Source organism: Cibotium barometz, chromosome 8 (genome assembly GCF_041138505.1).
Source record: "Cibotium barometz isolate CiBa-2024 chromosome 8, ASM4113850v1, whole genome shotgun sequence".
NCBI classification, from domain to species: Eukaryota; Viridiplantae; Streptophyta; class Polypodiopsida; order Cyatheales; family Cibotiaceae; genus Cibotium; species Cibotium barometz.
In genome coordinates, this window is record NC_141053.1 from 41611109 (window position 1) to 41628608 (window position 17500).

General features: G+C 41.6%; 1 protein-coding gene across 1 annotated transcript in view; it reads left to right on the forward strand.

Annotated features, from left to right (window-relative positions):
* The window catches only part of LOC147636280 (uncharacterized), a 2852-nt gene extending 754 nt beyond the window's left edge, over positions 1–2098 (forward strand). The window contains exons 1-2 of the mRNA XM_086801724.1: positions 1–1782; positions 1870–2098. The exon at positions 1–1782 is cut by the window's left edge and continues 754 nt beyond it. Of these exons, the coding sequence (XP_086657850.1) occupies positions 1–1212 (1212 nt within the window). The 3' untranslated portion in view covers positions 1213–1782; positions 1870–2098. The remainder of the gene's footprint in view (positions 1783–1869) is intronic.
* The last annotated feature ends 15402 nt before the right edge of the window (positions 2099–17500 follow it).

Genomic DNA, 17500 nt, shown 5'->3' on the forward strand with positions numbered 1-17500 from the left:
CAGAACCAGAAACGCAGCGAAGAACAGGGTGGCGGTGAGGTGAGCAAGAAGGTAAGAAAAGCTCCGGCCAAGGGGTCTAAGAAAGGCTGCATGAAGGGTAAAGGTGGGCCGGAGAATGCCTACTGCAAATACAGAGGAGTCAGACAGAGGGTTTGGGGCAAGTGGGTTGCAGAGATAAGGGAACCCAACAGAGGTGAGAGGTTATGGCTGGGCACCTTTGCCACTGCAAGAGAAGCTGCCCTTGCTTATGATCAAGCAGCGAGAATTCTTTACGGGTCTTGTGCACGCCTCAACTTGCCTGAGGTTACAAATTGCCGAATTTTGCCCCTTCCAGCGTCATGTTACGACAAGATCGGGTTGTCAATGAAGTCGGATTCTGCCGAGCCTTCTAGCCCTCCATCATCTGAGGTCTCTTCTAGTTGCATGTTCAGTGGTAAGTCTTCTTCTTGCTTAACTAGCTCTAAAGATGAAGATACAGGTGTGTCAGATATGAAGCCCATCCCAGAATGTGAAGAAGGTTTCTTCAAACTTTCTGTTGAAGAGGAGCCTGAAGTATGCAAACCGACAGTGGTGCCTTTGAAGGCTGGGTTTTGCAGAGTGCCTGCTTCCATGACAGAAAGAGCTGATCATCCAGTCGCTCTGAATCCATCAACTGCAGAGGCCAGAGATCTACATGAACAACAGGATTTGTTTTCTCTGGACTTTGGCTTCAGCTTGCCTCCATTGCCATCTGAGAATGAGATCACAGAGCAATTTGCAACAGCTCGAGATTTGCAGGATTCAGAGTATTTTGATGCAGAAGAAATTCTGAAGCTGTTGGATGAAGAAATAAGGAATTCTAGCACACACAATGCAGAGACACTTTGGCAACACCCAGGTTATCAAGCAAATTTCTCTACTCAAGGGGTTTCTTCTCCTCAATATTTGAATGCGTACACTGAAGCACCAGCATGCGGTGTGGCAGAAGGGTACGAGTATGAAGATCCATTGGTTGCATTTGCAGCAATCGACTCAACACCAATAAATATTGATGCCTCTCTTATAGACAATGGGATAAATGATTATGTTGTTGAAGGCCACCAATTTGATGTATTTCCCCAGGATTTGTTGTTAAGCAGTGAGCCTCAAAGGAATCAAAGCCTGCTTCAAGGCAAGAAACAGTTCAATGGGCAGCTACTTTCTCTCCCGGAACTGCAGCCTGATCTTTACTGAGCTCACTAAGAGCATGTCTGCTGATTGTAGTTGGTATCCCAATTTTGAAATGTATGGACTCATCATTCCCCCGAACAATTTCTGGCTTCTTGAAGATCTTTGTGTGGTGGAATGATTCATGTGAGAGCTTTTTTTCAAGGCAAAGATGCTAGGTGGACAGGATCTGAGTGTACATATATGGCACTTAGCAGTAATTACAGCATCTTAGCGCCCATATAATTGTGGGTTTCAGATTACTTAGCAGCAGTTCGGTGATGTCAAATTTTCCTTTTGAAATTGAGGTCCTATTTTGCTTGAGCTCACGAAATTCTTTGTACTGGGCTCTTGTGGATGTATTTTATACCTGGTGGTTACATGCGTTCTGCAAGATATTTCGAGTTGGATTTTTGAAGAAATATTAGCATGTGTTCAGATATTTCTGGCTAGCATTATTGGTGCTTCATAACAATGATGTTCCAACTTAAGTTTTTGGTAGAACTGTTTAGTTTTGCCATGCTAATGTGAGATGGCAGCATATGACTTGGCATACGTCAAATACAGCAAGTAAAGGATACATCAAGTAAAGGATAGGCGGCCATTTCACAGTTCAAAGATGGCAGCATATGACTTGGCATACATCAAATACAGCAAGTAAAGGATACATCAAGTAAAGGATAGGCGGCCATTTCACAGTTCAAAGAAACAACAGTGTGACCAGATTCTCATGTTTATGGAGTAGAAGAAATGGGTGTGCGTTCTTGTGCAGCATGATACATTTTGGGCTGCTGCTCAGTGCTCATTTTCATTCAGGCTCTATTCTTATGGGAGTTCTGCTTGTAGTGTTTTCTATTGGTTTTGCAATTTTTACCCCTACATGTGATATGTAGCCAGTAAACTTTTTTGGATCTATGTTTTGTTTCATCTCAATGCCTTATGCAGAACCATTTATCAGGTACTCCGTAAAGTCTTCTGGATCTATGTATGTTTTATTTCAATGCCTTGTGCAGATTCTTATAGATGTCATCATGATATTTTTACAAAATATGCTTCATTATCTTGTCAGATTTCAATGTAATATTTAGCACCATGTTACAGTCATGACTACTTGATGTCATTACATCTCTATCCACTTCAAGGTTGTCCTCATAATTTCGGATGAATGTGTACTGACTAGATATTGTCAACACACAGAAGCATTAACAAACAAAGATGTATGATAGTTATGTGATTTGAGGACTCCAAAAAGTTCAGTATGTACAAAAGCGACCAACTTTACTTGAATGGCATGTATTTTAAATCCCACTCGCTCTCACTAGGTGCATGCGCCTCCTCCATGCTAATCCCCTCTTCAAGGAGCGTTTTGTTCTTGAGGGGTGGAGCTACCCCCCTGCGCTAGCACCCATCACCATCCATCCATGGTGCCTGCAATGGGTGGGGAAGAGAGGGCCTTTGTGGCGTTGTGCTTGGAGGGTCCCATGACATTGGTGGGGACTGGAAGGCATTGAGAAACTGTTTCAGCTGCTGAATCTTATACTACCTCCATGCAGTAACATAGTTCGAGGTCACATGGAGGTGAGAAACTTCTGGTTTAAGGACTTGGTGGCATCAGGGTTGTACATCTTGAGGGTTTCCAGAGATCATTTAGTACCTCTTTCTTACTTGTTGCGGTTAGGGGTACCAAATGTCTCCAAGACCAAGGACAAGGTTGCTTCAGGAAGGGCTTCCTCCTGCTTGAGCATAGTAGCAGAAAAGGGTGGAAAAGATGCCATGGACAAGGTGGAAAAAAGAAGATGAACAATGTAAAATTGAATCTAGACTGTCCATATAGATGGAGGTTTCTGAATAGGCAAAAAAGTGCAAGGAAACATGCTTTCACAATGCATTTTATCTAAAATGCTGCTTCACTGCCTGATAAAAACTACCTGTATTAAATCTCCAAATTCCAATGGGTGGTTGTCAGCGCGGTACTTGCCCAGTGGCTCAGCTTATCAGGACCCAATGCTCATATATAGGCCTGTAGGCTGTGATTGTGTGTTCAAGTACCTTATCCTTATACGGGATTGTGTTCAAATTCATGTCATATACACATGATTTTTTATTTTATGGTTTTTGTACTGAGAGAGTTGGTAATGACATTACATTCCACTAAGATTAGAATCCACTTTCAGAGGTATGGGACATGTGAAGGACAACCCCAAGATTTTCATTTGAAGGGATCATATTAAACCTTTACCTTGAATTCTTAGTGAAGAAATTTGAAGGAACATATATAAACCTTTTTTTTTTGTTTTATAGTAACCTTCTCTTAAAAGATAAAACCCCCTTGGGAGGGTACCAAAGCCTTCAAATTTTAGGTGTGCATGTGTGTGTAGGTCTTTATTTAAGCACTCCTGTTCTTTCAATGTACATGTGCTAGGCTATATTTCTTATCATATACTGCATGGCTTGTTGATTTTGTTTTGTTATGAACATAATCCGTGAGTTGACCAAAAACTTATGTGCCCACTCGTGGGAGGGTGCATGCAAGTTCTGTACAATGCATGTTTGTTAAGCCTTAAGCTGATATATCTTATCACCCACTTTACTCTTAAGGCCAACCAAGGCTTTAGCCACCCAATCTAATAATATGTGGGGTGATGGATCCATTACCTTTGCTTGTCTAGCTTATTATGAGTTGGTGTACGTATAAGCAAGTTACAATTCTAGCTTAATATGGGCTACTGTATGTATAAGTAGGCTACAATCCTAGCTTAATATGGGCTACTGTATGCATGAAGGTATGCATTATGAGTTGCTGTATGTATAAGCAAGTTACAATTCTAGCTTAATATGGGCTACTATATGTATAAGCAGGCAGGCTAGAATCCTAGCTTAATATGGGCTAGTGTATGTATGTGGGTATGCATTCTAGCTTATATGGGTGTATGTATGATGGGTTAGTGTATATATGATTAGGAAAATTCTAATGGGCTAATGGGCTACTAGTGTATGTATGATTAGGCAAATTCTTGAAACCTTATGACCTTAAACACCGATCCATACTAGTCTCTAAATAATGAACTTCTATTGATCATTAATAAATTAGTATTAGTTGTACACAAGCTCTTAGGCTCAAAGGGAGGCACTAAATGTTTGTTGGATACCTATACCCTCACTCTATCTTGTATTGGTTTTAATGAACTCATGTTGTAAGGTCGCCTTTATGAGGAGAAGCCATGTTTGAGCAACTTTACACCTAGGCCTATTTTAGACATTAGACAATGACCTTAGTTTCCACATGCAAACAACCAAATAGGCTACAGGTTGGTGTGGATTGTTAGCAAAAAAACAAGCACACTAACCTTGCTTAGGATACCTTCTCAAGGCAATCTTTATTGAATTGTGGGGCCCAAGATGAGCCTAGATGGCCATGGAAGATGCGATATTTGTGTAGCAATTTCTCTTAGTCCATTATAAGTCAATTTAATATTATAAACAGTGGCACACTCACTTTGATCTTGGACCGATGCAATCTACTCATGGCCACCCTACATCTATAGATCTATAAACGTGCACTATGAGACCCATCACTATATGATTCATCAGCTACCATAGCCTTACAAACACTATACCACAAGCATGTAAGCTCCCTCTTACGGGTGTGGAATGTAGCCATCATTGTATTTGTTACATCGCCGTAATCGCCACCATAGCCAAGGAGGGGCAAGAGCTCATGGTCACCACCCAACCATAGAGGAATGAGGATAAGTATCCACATTGCCGGCTTATATAGTGGCCTGCCTGCCCACACTAGCCCAGCCGCCCATGGTCCTTCGACATGGGTGCCTCACCCCTGAACCCTGGACACACTCGTCACATGCACTCTGGCATGTGGACTCCATGTTTGGTCGAGCTTCATTGTCGCTTTGGGGGGCAACTCCCGCATGCCGTTACAGGCTACGTGACATTACCCCCCCCCCTCTCTTTTAAAGAGTTTTCGTCCACGAAAACAACTGGGGAAAGTTGTTGGTAAGCATATACAGTTGTTCTTAGTTTAAGACCTTTTCAACCTATCCTTCCACTTAACAATTTCTCATCGGTACACAGTACACCTCGTGTTCCGATCTTTGAACCTAAGAATTCTCCTTGGTTCATGTGGAAGTGCGGTAACTCTAAGGACTCAACAACTTTAAGACAAACTACGTTATCTTGGTGATACATTGTTTTCACATGCCATTGACATGAAAAACTATGTGTACTCGAGAGCTCTTTGGCAACTCAAGTTTGTAGACTACGTTACCAACCATTTGTAGACTACGTTACTAAATATTTGTAGACTATGCTACCATGCTATGCTACTGATTTCTTGACTCTTCTCCTTGCATATTAGCTCTATGGCCATGAGAGATCTAGAATAGAGTCCATAAACAACGTAAGTCCATAAACAACGTAAATGGAGTAAATCTAGTCATCGTGAACAACAAAAAACATATTTCAAAGGTGAGAGGTATTCCTCTCCACTAGATTATTCATCTATGCACAAGCATATGCTCTAGAACCTCGTTGGGTTTTCAGTTTGACCACCATCAATCTACGGATGGTTGATTTCAAAGATGACTATCACACTTTCTATCTCTACGGGCATGCCATATAGTTTGTAGAGATGTTTGATATTAAAGAGTCTAGCGAGCTCATATTTTTTCACATCTTAGAGTTGGAAGAAACTTTGTCAACCTATTTACTCTTCCCTTCAAGAAGAGTTTTCGTCCACAAAAACGGTTCATAAAATTGTAAGCAAGTGTTTGTGTGTAGACCATATGGTCATCTACACCTCTAACTTCCCTAAGTACTATGACAAGGAAAGCAAGACACACAACACATATTTTCCTTAAGTACTATACGACCAAGGAAACATGCAACACTTGTGTTTCATTTGGAACATCAAACTATAGTTGCGAACTTGCAACTATGAAAGATGTCAATAAAACACAAATTGCTACTAAGGCATCGAATAACATCATGCCTTTATAGTATAAGCCATAAGTTCTCAAATCCTTAAGAACTTTATAATGAATGTGCTCCGACATTCAAGGTGTTAAATTTGCAGCAATGTGATGAGCTATGGTGGATCAAATGCTAGAATCAACATCATTAACAAAGAGATTAGACGATGATTAAGATAAGATTAGTGATGAGAAATTAACTGATAGCTTAATGTAGGCATGGATAATCAAAAACCAGCGAATTCTCATTAGGCCAATGCCTCAATTTATAGAGTTTACATCCAAGCATCTAATCCCACTGATCTCTCCTTGATTCACTCCACCTCTTTTGCTTGATTATCTCCACCTCTTTTGCTTGATTATCTCCACCTCTTCCTAGAATATCTCCACACATCCTAAATCTTCTCATGCTACCCTTTATTCTCTCCCAGTAGATACTTCTCACCTTTTCATAGCTTCTCTCTCATTTACAGATTCTCTTTTATAGCCTCTTGCTAAGGGCTTGTTCCCGCACACACCCTATTCACTTGTATATTTCAACACCTCCCCTCAAGTGAATAATCCTAGCACACCTGGACCCTATACCAAGTTTCCCTCTTACTTGGTAGTCCGCGATTAGTGCCTCAAGTCCCTAAACTCATAGTCCTTGACACACTCTCTCTCTCTCTATGTGTCCAAGGCTACTACAAGTGCTCGTGACCTTGACTAAAGTGCTCACACATACATCTACCACATGGCCTACATCATCGGTGGCTCAGAGGTGGTTTTACTCTATTGGGGCAGGTTACATTAGGTTGTGGGGTTTCTCTCTCTCTCTCTCTCTCTCTCAGAAAAGATGATCTAACTCCACTTCCTTAGGAGCCTCCATGAAGTTTGCCGATGTCGTTCCTTCTCCATTGGGTTTGCTGTAGCAGTCTCTTGCCATGTGTCCTGGCTTCCCACAGTTGTGGCAAGTGAAGGTCCTTCCTCCTACTCTGCCTCTTCCTCGTCCTCGTCTTCGTGAGAATCCTCCTCGGGTGAGAATGCTTTTTCCTCTCCAGCTCTTGAGTCCAACCATTTATTCTCTTTGACTTTGGTCTCTTGCTCTAGTAGAGCTCCTTCTATCTTGTGCAGCTTCAATTTAGGTACATTCTTTAAGGTTGCTACAATGTTTTCATATTCACCTTTGTCCACACTCTTCACAAGCACTGCTAGTGCCTCATCATCTTCTACCTTCTTGCCAATGGCTGCTAGTTGTTACTTAATGCTTTTGTATTTGTCCAAGTGTGTGATTAAAGGTTCACTTTCCTTCATATCCAGTTTGTAGAATTGCATTAACATATTTATCTTTGAATTTTTTGCTTGAGTGTCAAATAATTTATTGAGTTCATCCCATGCATCTTTTGCCCATTGTATCCCTGTGATGTGATGAATGATTTCATCATTTAAATTGAGTGCGATAAGTCCTAATGATTTCTCATTCCTGATCTTCCACTCATTTTCCCCACTCACCTCTGGGCATTCATCTCTTCCCTCAACTAGCCCCCATAGATTTTTCCTCATGAGTAGATACATGGTTTTTGTTTGCCATGTATAAAACTGCTCTCCATTAAATTTGGCTATCTCTTGTGCCGTGCTCATGAGTGATGATGTGAAGGGGGTCTTACCTCGATCCAATTTCAAGATTCAAGGGCAGTGTCTATCCTTTTACAACTCAATCTGGTGTTTAGGTGATGATTACAAAAACAGATTTATCAGCATAAATTCACCAGAAATTACATAAAGCCAAGGGTAACAAATATGTACTGAATGGTTGGAGTATCAAACCATCTCCGAATTGCAATCTAAAGTTATAGGGATCTCTATATCAGATACCCACCAATGGTTAATTTGAACCCTCAATTGCACCAAAATATAGTGATTAGTGTTGATTAATCATTGATTAGCAAAATAATCCTCTATTTTGTGTGTAGAAAACAGAGTATGCGGGGAGGCCAGATCTGGGACCTTAGAGTTCAAATGAGCTCAACTCCTTTCAAAGCCATCAATAGCACTTAGTCTAGTAGAGGATTAAGCCAAGAAACACAAGATTTGACCAAACATTGAATGCTTAATCTCTATTTTACCAAAGTCACCCGCAGGTTTGATGCAGAGCTTGGATCTCATTGTAGACTTGATGAAATAAAAAATTGTCTTCACCAGCTTGTAGAGCACCCTTGAAAACCCCTGGGGCCAAGAGGAATTAAACCAATTACTTTTTTGGAGGAGTAGATCTGCAGTTTTCTTCCAGAAATAGGCGCTTCAAAAAATGCAAAAATCAGCAGCATGCACCGACGGTTTAATGATTTGATATGATGGGCTGAAGCATATGGAGTGTAGCTATGTTTGGCTAAAAGGGTTTGGGACAATGTTATGTGTGAAGGGAGAGAGAGCTCCTCCACCAGCTGGGGGTACATAGGTTCATAGATTGAAAAAGAGCTAAAAATTTGATTTTTTTTCTAATCCTAATTAACTAGGTGATTAGCAAGATAATGGGCTCATAAATTTGATGGATTCTAAGCTAGGCTTTGATACCATGTTAAATTTGCAGCAATGTGATGAGCTATGGTGGATCAAATGCTAGAATCAACATCATTAAAACAAAGAGATTAGATGATGATTAAGATGAGATTAGTGAGCAATTAACTGATAGCTTAATGTAGGTATGGATAATCAAAAACCAGCAAATTCTCATTAGGCCAATGCCTCAATTTATAGAGTTTACATCCAAGCATCTAATCCCACTGATCTCTCCTTGATTCACTCCACCTCTTTTGCATAATTCTCTCCACCTCTTCCCAGAATATCTCCACACATCCGAAATCTTCTCATGCTACCCTTTATTCTCTCTCAGTAGATACTTCTCACCTTTTTACAGCTTCTCTCTCATTTACAGATTCTCTTTTACAGCCTCTTGCTAAGGGCTTGTTCCTGCGCACACCCTATTCACTTGTATATTTCAACACAAGGAGCGATTTGATCTTGAAAACTTCATACTTATGCTCCACTCTCTGCACTTCTTCTACCACCATAGCTTTCATTTTCAAAGTAGCCTTTATTTTCTTGGCTGCTTCCTTTGATATTGACATGCGGTACTTGACTCTTATGCTATTTCGCATGCTTGACCCACCAGCCTCTATGTTAGTAGTGGACCCATATGGCAGATCTTTTGAAGTTGCAGTTGTAATAAATAACCTTGAAGCCCCACTGCTATGCGATGGGGTGGGCACAACACATTTTGCATTCTTGCGATCCACCTGGTATCCACCTTCCCACAATGAATATACCTCCTCGTTTGTGAGGTTTGTTCCTATAGCAATTGGCCATATCTTGGGTGGTGGATTGGGATTTGGGTCTATGTTGTTGTCCACTATATAGCAATGAAGCACATGGTCAGGGTAGAACCACATCCATTGTCTAATGAGACCATTAGGGTGCTTGCGATAGCCTTCAAAGGAAGGTGCAAGCACATCATTAACAGATCTGACTATGTGTTGCCCACACCTCTTGTCCTCCCCACGAGGCATTCCACTACATGTGACCTTACTGCCAATGCATGTCCTTCAGAGTGCCCATATTGCTTCATTCACCTTGTGCTTAATGACATTGTCCTCTGTGACTTCTACAGTTCTTTTTGGGGTTCTGCTTGTATCATGTTCTTTGAAATTGATCTTCTGTGGCCTCCCACAGAATACTTACGGTCTCTTACATGTGTGTTGTACTATGGTCGATGCGTGGCCTCATCATCAATATCAATTACCACCCTTGACAGTCTCTTGTGACGTGTACTCTCTTTGTCACTAGCGTGAGGGGTATGTGCCCTGTACATGGGTGTTCCTTTAGTTGCCTGATTAACTGTTCTTCTTGGGGAGGGCTTGTAGAGCACCATTCTTCGGACCACTTGGGGAGGGCTTGTTGTAGAGCACCATTCTTTTAGTTTCTCCAAGCTTGGGCCTCTCCCTATGTGCTTTCCTTGAGTGTAAGAGACTGCCTTTGTGCTTTGTAAAATTGCATTCACGCTATATCGGTGTAGTACATGCATCGTAAAGAGAAATCTTGTGTCTATATCCTTCCTTTGCCAACCAACTTCCATGCTTTCTTTCTGCTAGGTTTGTTCTTGGGGTATTTGGACCATCATTACTTCTCTCTATCGTTGTCATGACTGAACCCCAATGTGCTATGCACACTTCCCACACCAGATCAACAGAGAGCCCATTGTTGCTGACAAATTCCTGTCAATCATGTTGAGATGTCAAGCTCAACATGAACTGACACTCACAAGGTGCCTGCATGACCGTTCGACATTTATATCACTAGCGGGTTTGGTAGCTGGCACCGATATATCTTCGCCAGAGATTCTACAGCTGGACTACACCAACTAGTCCACACCTACCCACTCCTCTTAGTGCGTGTTCACATTATGGACCGCTTGTATATACTCTATTATGTGTGTTAGTCACTTTATCTTCTTTCTAGACCTCTTTTGTTGTGTGAAGAAGAAGAAGAAGAAGAAGAAATTTCAGCCTCTCACCTTGTGTGTTCTCTTCTAGGGTTTATGTGAGTGTATGTGTGCTTGTAAGAGCTCAAGCTCCCTTCTCCCCGACATCTTTTCATGGTATTAGAGCCTAGTTCATGCTAAGGGCTGAGAGGTAAGCAAGAGAAGCATAGGAAGCGATACGAGGGCAAGAGCTTCATCTACTCTTCACCCTTTGTGTTGGCTACTACTACACCCTTGTCGGGAGCTCTTCGGGAGGCATCGGTAAACGAATTCCGATTGAGGAGCTTTCTTCGCGGTGGGAGGAAAGATACAAGGAAACTATACTGTTTGATTGGACAATGTTTTCAGGCCAAAAACGCGTTTTGGGCACATCTGGACCTCCATTCTTCACTTCGCAGGCATTCACAAGCACCGCAATAAGTTTCAATTCTCTGCAGAACTTTGTTTTGGAACTGCAGGAAGGGCGATTGGTTATGCAAACACTGTGTGTGCTGCAAAAAGGTCTCAAAGTTGCCATTGGGTGTATGTATGCAAAGTAAGGTCATTGGTTGTGACAGTTTGGGTGCAGTATAGTACCGCTGCCTGCTGTGCAAAGAACACAACAGTTTGTGCAGGTCAAGCAAGAGTGCTGTTGGGGGCTGATAAATTTGTGTTGTAGAAAAGATGTCAAATGATGGAATAAACTAGATTGTTGCAAAGAAGCTTGACAAGAACAACTTCCATGCTTGGATGTTTAGATTGACCAATTTCCTGATGGGAAAAGGTTACTGTGGGACTACATTGAATGTGAACATGAGGAGGCACCGAAGATACTGGAGATTAATCTAACTGCTGGGCTGCAGATATAAAAGAGTTTAAGGATTGAAATCAAGGAGCAAGGAAAGTCATGTATTGGCTTTCTATCAGCATACAGGACACTATGATTGGGCATATACAGGATGCCGTCACCTAAGGAGGCATGGGACACCTTGGTGAAGCTGTATGAAACCAACACCAAGGTATGAAAAATTCAGTTATTTGAAGAATGAGCTTCATATACTGTGGAAAAGAAGAATATGTCTGTGAATGATTATGCTTTGAAGATCAAGGGCATTGTGGAATCCCTTGCATAAATTGGTGTTTCTGTTGATGATGATGATAAGGTGGAAGTGTGTCTACATGGTCTCGGGCCACAATACAAGGCATTCAAGATGTCTATTCAGACTCGGGAGAACATTCCCAACTTCACAGATTTGGTGTCAATGTTGATCACATTAAAGAGAAGAACTTGTGTGAAGATCAACCGTCTTCACAAAATAGAAACACTTTTGTGAGAGTAGCAGGCCTTCTACAAAAGTGCAGGTAGAGGACAAGGTAGAGGTCATGGACGTGGCCAAGGTGGTGGCCGAACATGTAATCAGAATTATGGTTAGCAACAGCAACAGTCCTAGGATTCATAACAACAACATACAGGCGAAAGAGACCATTTTAGAGGCAGGGGGAGTCAAAGAGGTCATGGTAATTGGCAAAGGCAACATAATGATACACGAGGGTGTTTTTATTATGGTAAGCCTAGACATGTGCAAGCAGATTGCTATAAGAAACAGAGTGACATGCAAAATGGAAAAGTGCAGCAAAACAACTATGCATCCTCTAGCAGAAATAATGAGGATAATGAGAGGTTGTTTGTTATGCAACATGTGGTTAATGCTGTGTCTGGAAATGATGCAGCAATATGTAAGGATGACGCATGGTATATTAATTCAGGTGCTTCAAACCACATGACAAGTCATGGTGAGTGGTCAAGGAAATGAAGAGTCTCGAAAGACCAGGTTTTGTTTTGAAACAGGGGATGACACTGCTCATCCGATTGCCATGTTGGGGATGTGCCACTGTCTATGTAGGATGGTAAGGTTAAGTACCTTGTAGATGTACTTCATGTTCCGAACATTTTAAAGAATCTGGTTTTTGTTGGTGGCCAGATGATTGAGCAAGGTTTGCAGGTTCGATTAAACCTTGATGATGACTGTTATGTAGAAGACTTTAAAGATAAGTGCAAGTTGGTTGCAAAAGGCAACAGAGTGGGTAGAATGTTTACATTGAATGTAAATATGCCTGAAGTGAGTGCTGCAATGTTTGCAAATGGTTTAAGAGTTGTTGCAGATACATACATTTGGCATAAGAGAATTGGGCATGTCAATGTGCAAAGAATGAAGTCTATGCAGACTAAACAAATTGTGACAGGGCTACCTAAGTTGAAAGTTGAAGGTATGTAGAAAGTTGGTGAAGCATGTCAATTTGGAAAGCAAACAAAACATGGTAGAAATGTTACCAAGAATGTATTAGATGTTGTGCATTCAAATGTATGGGATCCTGCGAAGACTATGTCTATGGGTGGCTAGCAGTACTACGTAACATTCATTGATGACCATAGACTATGTCTATGGTGGGTGGCTAGTAGTACTACGTAACATTCATTGATGACCACACGAGGAAAGTGTGGGTTTACTTCATGAAGGAGAAGAGTGAAGTGTTCACTCATTTTCAAAATTTCAGAGTTATGGCTGAAAAATAGACAGGAAAGCATGTGAAATGCCTAAGGTCAGATGGAGGGGGAGAATACTTCTCCAATGAGTTCTCTGAATTCTTGCGAAAGAATGGCATTTAGAGACAATTTACATGTAGATACACTGCAACAAAATGGAGTTGCTGTGAGCGAAAAAACAGGCTCATTGCAGAGATAGCACGAGCATTGATGGGGGCTGAGAAGAATATGCCACGTAGCAATTGGGTTGAGGTTGTGTCTACAACAATTTATATCATGAATATGACTTCTACTTTGCAGCAAAACATGATGTAATGCCAGAGGAGAAGTTTATTGGCAAGAAACCTGATTTGTGTCACTTGAAAGTTTTTGGATGTATTGCATATGTGCATGTGCCAGATGAGTTACGTACCAAGCTGGATCCAAAAGTAGAAAAATGTGTATTTATTGGGTATTCCCTTGAGTAAAAGGGATATAGATGTTATAATCCTGCTACACGTGAAGTGAGGGTAAGCATGGATGTATTTGATGAGATGAGTAGTTGGTATGCTGTTGAAAAGGATGCTGTTGGGGGCTGATGTAAGTGGAAATGTGGTTGAACAGAATGCAAGTCAGCAATCATAGTCATTGAGTGGAATAAGAGAGTCCTCATCTAGCGGTTTTGTTGATAGACCATGGAGTGGTAGGCTGCTGCGTCATAATACCAGTCCTGAAAATGTAGTTGGTACATCACATAAAGGCAAAGAGAAAGTGGTTGAGCCCCTTAGTATGCCCGACATTTCTGCAGAGCATTCTCTTGTTGATGGAGATTCTAGTGGCTCGGAGATGAGCCTTGATAAGGATCTTGGGATTTCGGCAATGAGGACACCTGGTGTGAAGAAGGCTATGGAAGCCATGAATGCAAAGTTACGAAGGTCTGGAAGAGTCAAAAATCCTGTGCAGAGGTTAACTTATGATGGTTATGTGGCACATCACTATGCATATATGGCAAAAGTTGTGCAGGTTGTAGAACCCACATGTTTTGACGAGGCTATTGGAAATGTGTGTTGGGAGAAAGCTATGGATGAGGAGATGGATGCATTGTATGGAAATGAGACTTAGGATTTGGTGCCATTGCCTAAAGGCAAGAAATTTATTGGCTGTAAGTGGGTGTATAAGGTGAAACATAACAATGATGGTAGCATAAGCAGGTACAAGGCTAGATTAGTAGCCAAAGGATATGTGCAAACACATGGGATTGATTATAAGGAGACATTTGCCCCAGTTGCAAAGATGGCAACTATGAGAGTTGTGATTGCAGTGGCTGTAGCTAAAGTCTGGTTTTTACATCAGATGGATGTCAAAAATGCATTCTTGCATGGTGACTTGCAAGAAGAGGTGTATATGGATCAACCACTAGGTTTTGAGGATATAGGTCATGATGACAAGATTGCTGAGTATCTTGTCACTATTGGTTTTCATATGGTAGATGTAGATCACTCTTTGTATGTGCGCAAGAGTGATTAGGGTATTGTGATCATCACCATATATGTAGATGATCTTATTGTTGGGGGGGTGACAACTTGGAAGAGATTGAGCATGTGAAAAGTCTTCTCAAAAGGAAGTTTGAGATGAAGGATTTGGGAGATCTGCCCTACTTTTTGAGAATTGAGGTCATTCGCACACCTAAGGGTATTTGGTTGTCACAAAGACAGTATGCATTGGTGGACATGTTGTCCAAGTATATGATGGTTGATTGTAAGCCAATCTCGGTGCCATTAGATCAAAATGGAAAGCTTAGTGTGGATGCAGGTTATGTATTGGAGGATCCCACTATGTATAGGAATATTGTGGGGAGTTTGATCTATGTCACCATTAGCAGGCCATATTTGAGCTACACTGTTGGCTTAGAGAGCCATTTTATGCAGGTTTCGTGCAAACCACATCTTGACAGTGTGCGGCACACACTTTGATACTTGAGGGCCACTGTTGATTATGCATTGTTTTATGGAGAAGGTGTACCATTGGAGCTATATGGGTACACAGATGCAGATTGGGCAGGTAGCATCTCAGATAGGAGATCTGCCAGTGGATTTATGTTTTCATTGGGGAGTGCTGCAGTGACATGGAGCAGCAAGAATCATGAAAGATCCCTGTCCCCACCGTGCAACGAATTCAGGGGTGCTAGTAGCGGAAGTAGCACTTCTTGCACGAGGCAGGGTCCCTCACTCGGGGCCTCGCCCATGGATATCCGGACAAGAGACTAATCCATCGGTTCTTCCAAAACCAAACCCGGAAAAACTTCCCTTGCCCAGAAAGCACCGGCGATTCCTCTAGGATAACTTTACTCTATCGTAGTCAAAAGCCTTAACTAACTGAACTGATCTGACCGAACCTGTAAGTCCCATAGTCAGATCAACGAAAAGATTGCACTTGGATCATAGAGACCAATGCTTTTTTCCTCATTGAGAGACACAGCCGTTGATTCTTTTCCATAGAACAATTTTTATCCGAGATTTACTTCATCTATCGTATCATAACAGAATCGAGTCTCATTTTAGGGACCCATCAGTCCACCAACCTAACCCCATCCAGTCCCATGGGTTAGCCAATCGCCCAACCACTATAGTGATGGGATCCAATTAAGAATTTGGTTAGGTTTTGTCCCGGGTACTAGGAAAAAGAGTTCCTAGCCTCCCTAGTAGCCGAATATTCATGCAAACTTAGAACTAGTCACACCACTTACACACCCAATATGAAATTGCCTTTTTCACAGATTCAGTGTCTTTAAAACAATCTTTTAATGAAACTATAGTATCACTGATCATAAACTTCCAAAATATCCAGTTGAATCCTAATTTCTAATTTTTCTTTCATCGATGTACCTATGGCATCATTGGCAACCAGAACGCTCACCACCTGTCCACTCAGGGGCCTTTTCGATAGTTCCTAGCTCATAGTAGTAACCAGTAATATTTTCACTTATAAAATCAAAATGGAATCTCCGTTGTTGAAGATCAGCAAGATCAACCAACAGATCCATATAAAAGAGCCATGGACTCATCCGTTGAGGACCAGCAAGGTCAATCAACTAGATCCATGCCCGAATTCAGAGTGGCACTTTCTTCCACACGGAGAATAAGTATAAGGCAGCTTGCTTTGCTGCATGTGAGGTAGTATGGTTGAGAAGAATCTTGGTTGACATGGGAGTTCTAATCACAATCTTGTGATACAACAATTAGAGTTGCATGGCTATCTCCAAGAACCCTGTGTTTCATGCTTGCACGAAGCACATTGAGATTCAGTATCATTATGTGCGGGAGCTGATAGAGGATGAGATAGTGGAGCTAGAGTATTTCTCTACAAAGCAAAACGACGTTGACATATTCACCAAGGCTCTTGGGAAGGACCAGCTCACTCGCCATCTTCATCAACTTGGCATTGGGCCAAAAACCTAGTTCATCTTCAAACCATCATCAATGGTCACAATAATGACCCCATCAGTGTCTAAAGCCGGGGTTCCCACTAAAGACATATGTAATATGGCTACTTCTCATAATGGGGGCCTAACAAATGTGCATTATACATTAAAGTGAGATACATTAAAGTGACCCCATCAGTGTCTAAAGCCGGGGTTCCCACTAAAGACATATGCACTATGGCTACTTCTCATAATGGGGGCCTAACAAATGTGCATTATACATTAAAGTGAGATACATGCTAAGAGGCGGGCCTGGGGCAGCGTCTTGGTTGGGGAGTCCCAGGGGCCTAGCAGCCCCGCTAGTGGGGGTTCGAGGGCGAGAGTCCCCGAGGCAATAATATAAGGAATATTTCCTAGAATACTCCCTCAAATACCAGGTCCATCATTAGTGGGCGGTGGTCGGTGGGTCGCATTCTTGATATGCAGGCGGTGACCGTGTCTATGCAGTGTAACTGCCCTCGTTGTATACGCATCTACCACACTGCCTGCTGCTGCAGTACTATACATGGACATGGTTGCCATGAGCTAAGGCATCCAATGCTTGTGAGTATCCACCCCCTTCTACACTTCATATATCCTCCATCCAAAGTCTGTCTAGATATCCATCTATGTTCTACTTGAGAGCTCACGGGTGGACAATACCATCACTTGTACCTCTTTGGTATAATCAAAATTTTTGAATTCTTTCCATTGTGTATCTATTGCATTGTCTATTGTGCTTTGTCTTGCTATCTCTTTCTGCTGTGCCATATTCTTATAAATATATATATATAGATACATATATATTAATATATATAGACATACATATACATTAATGTACATAGATA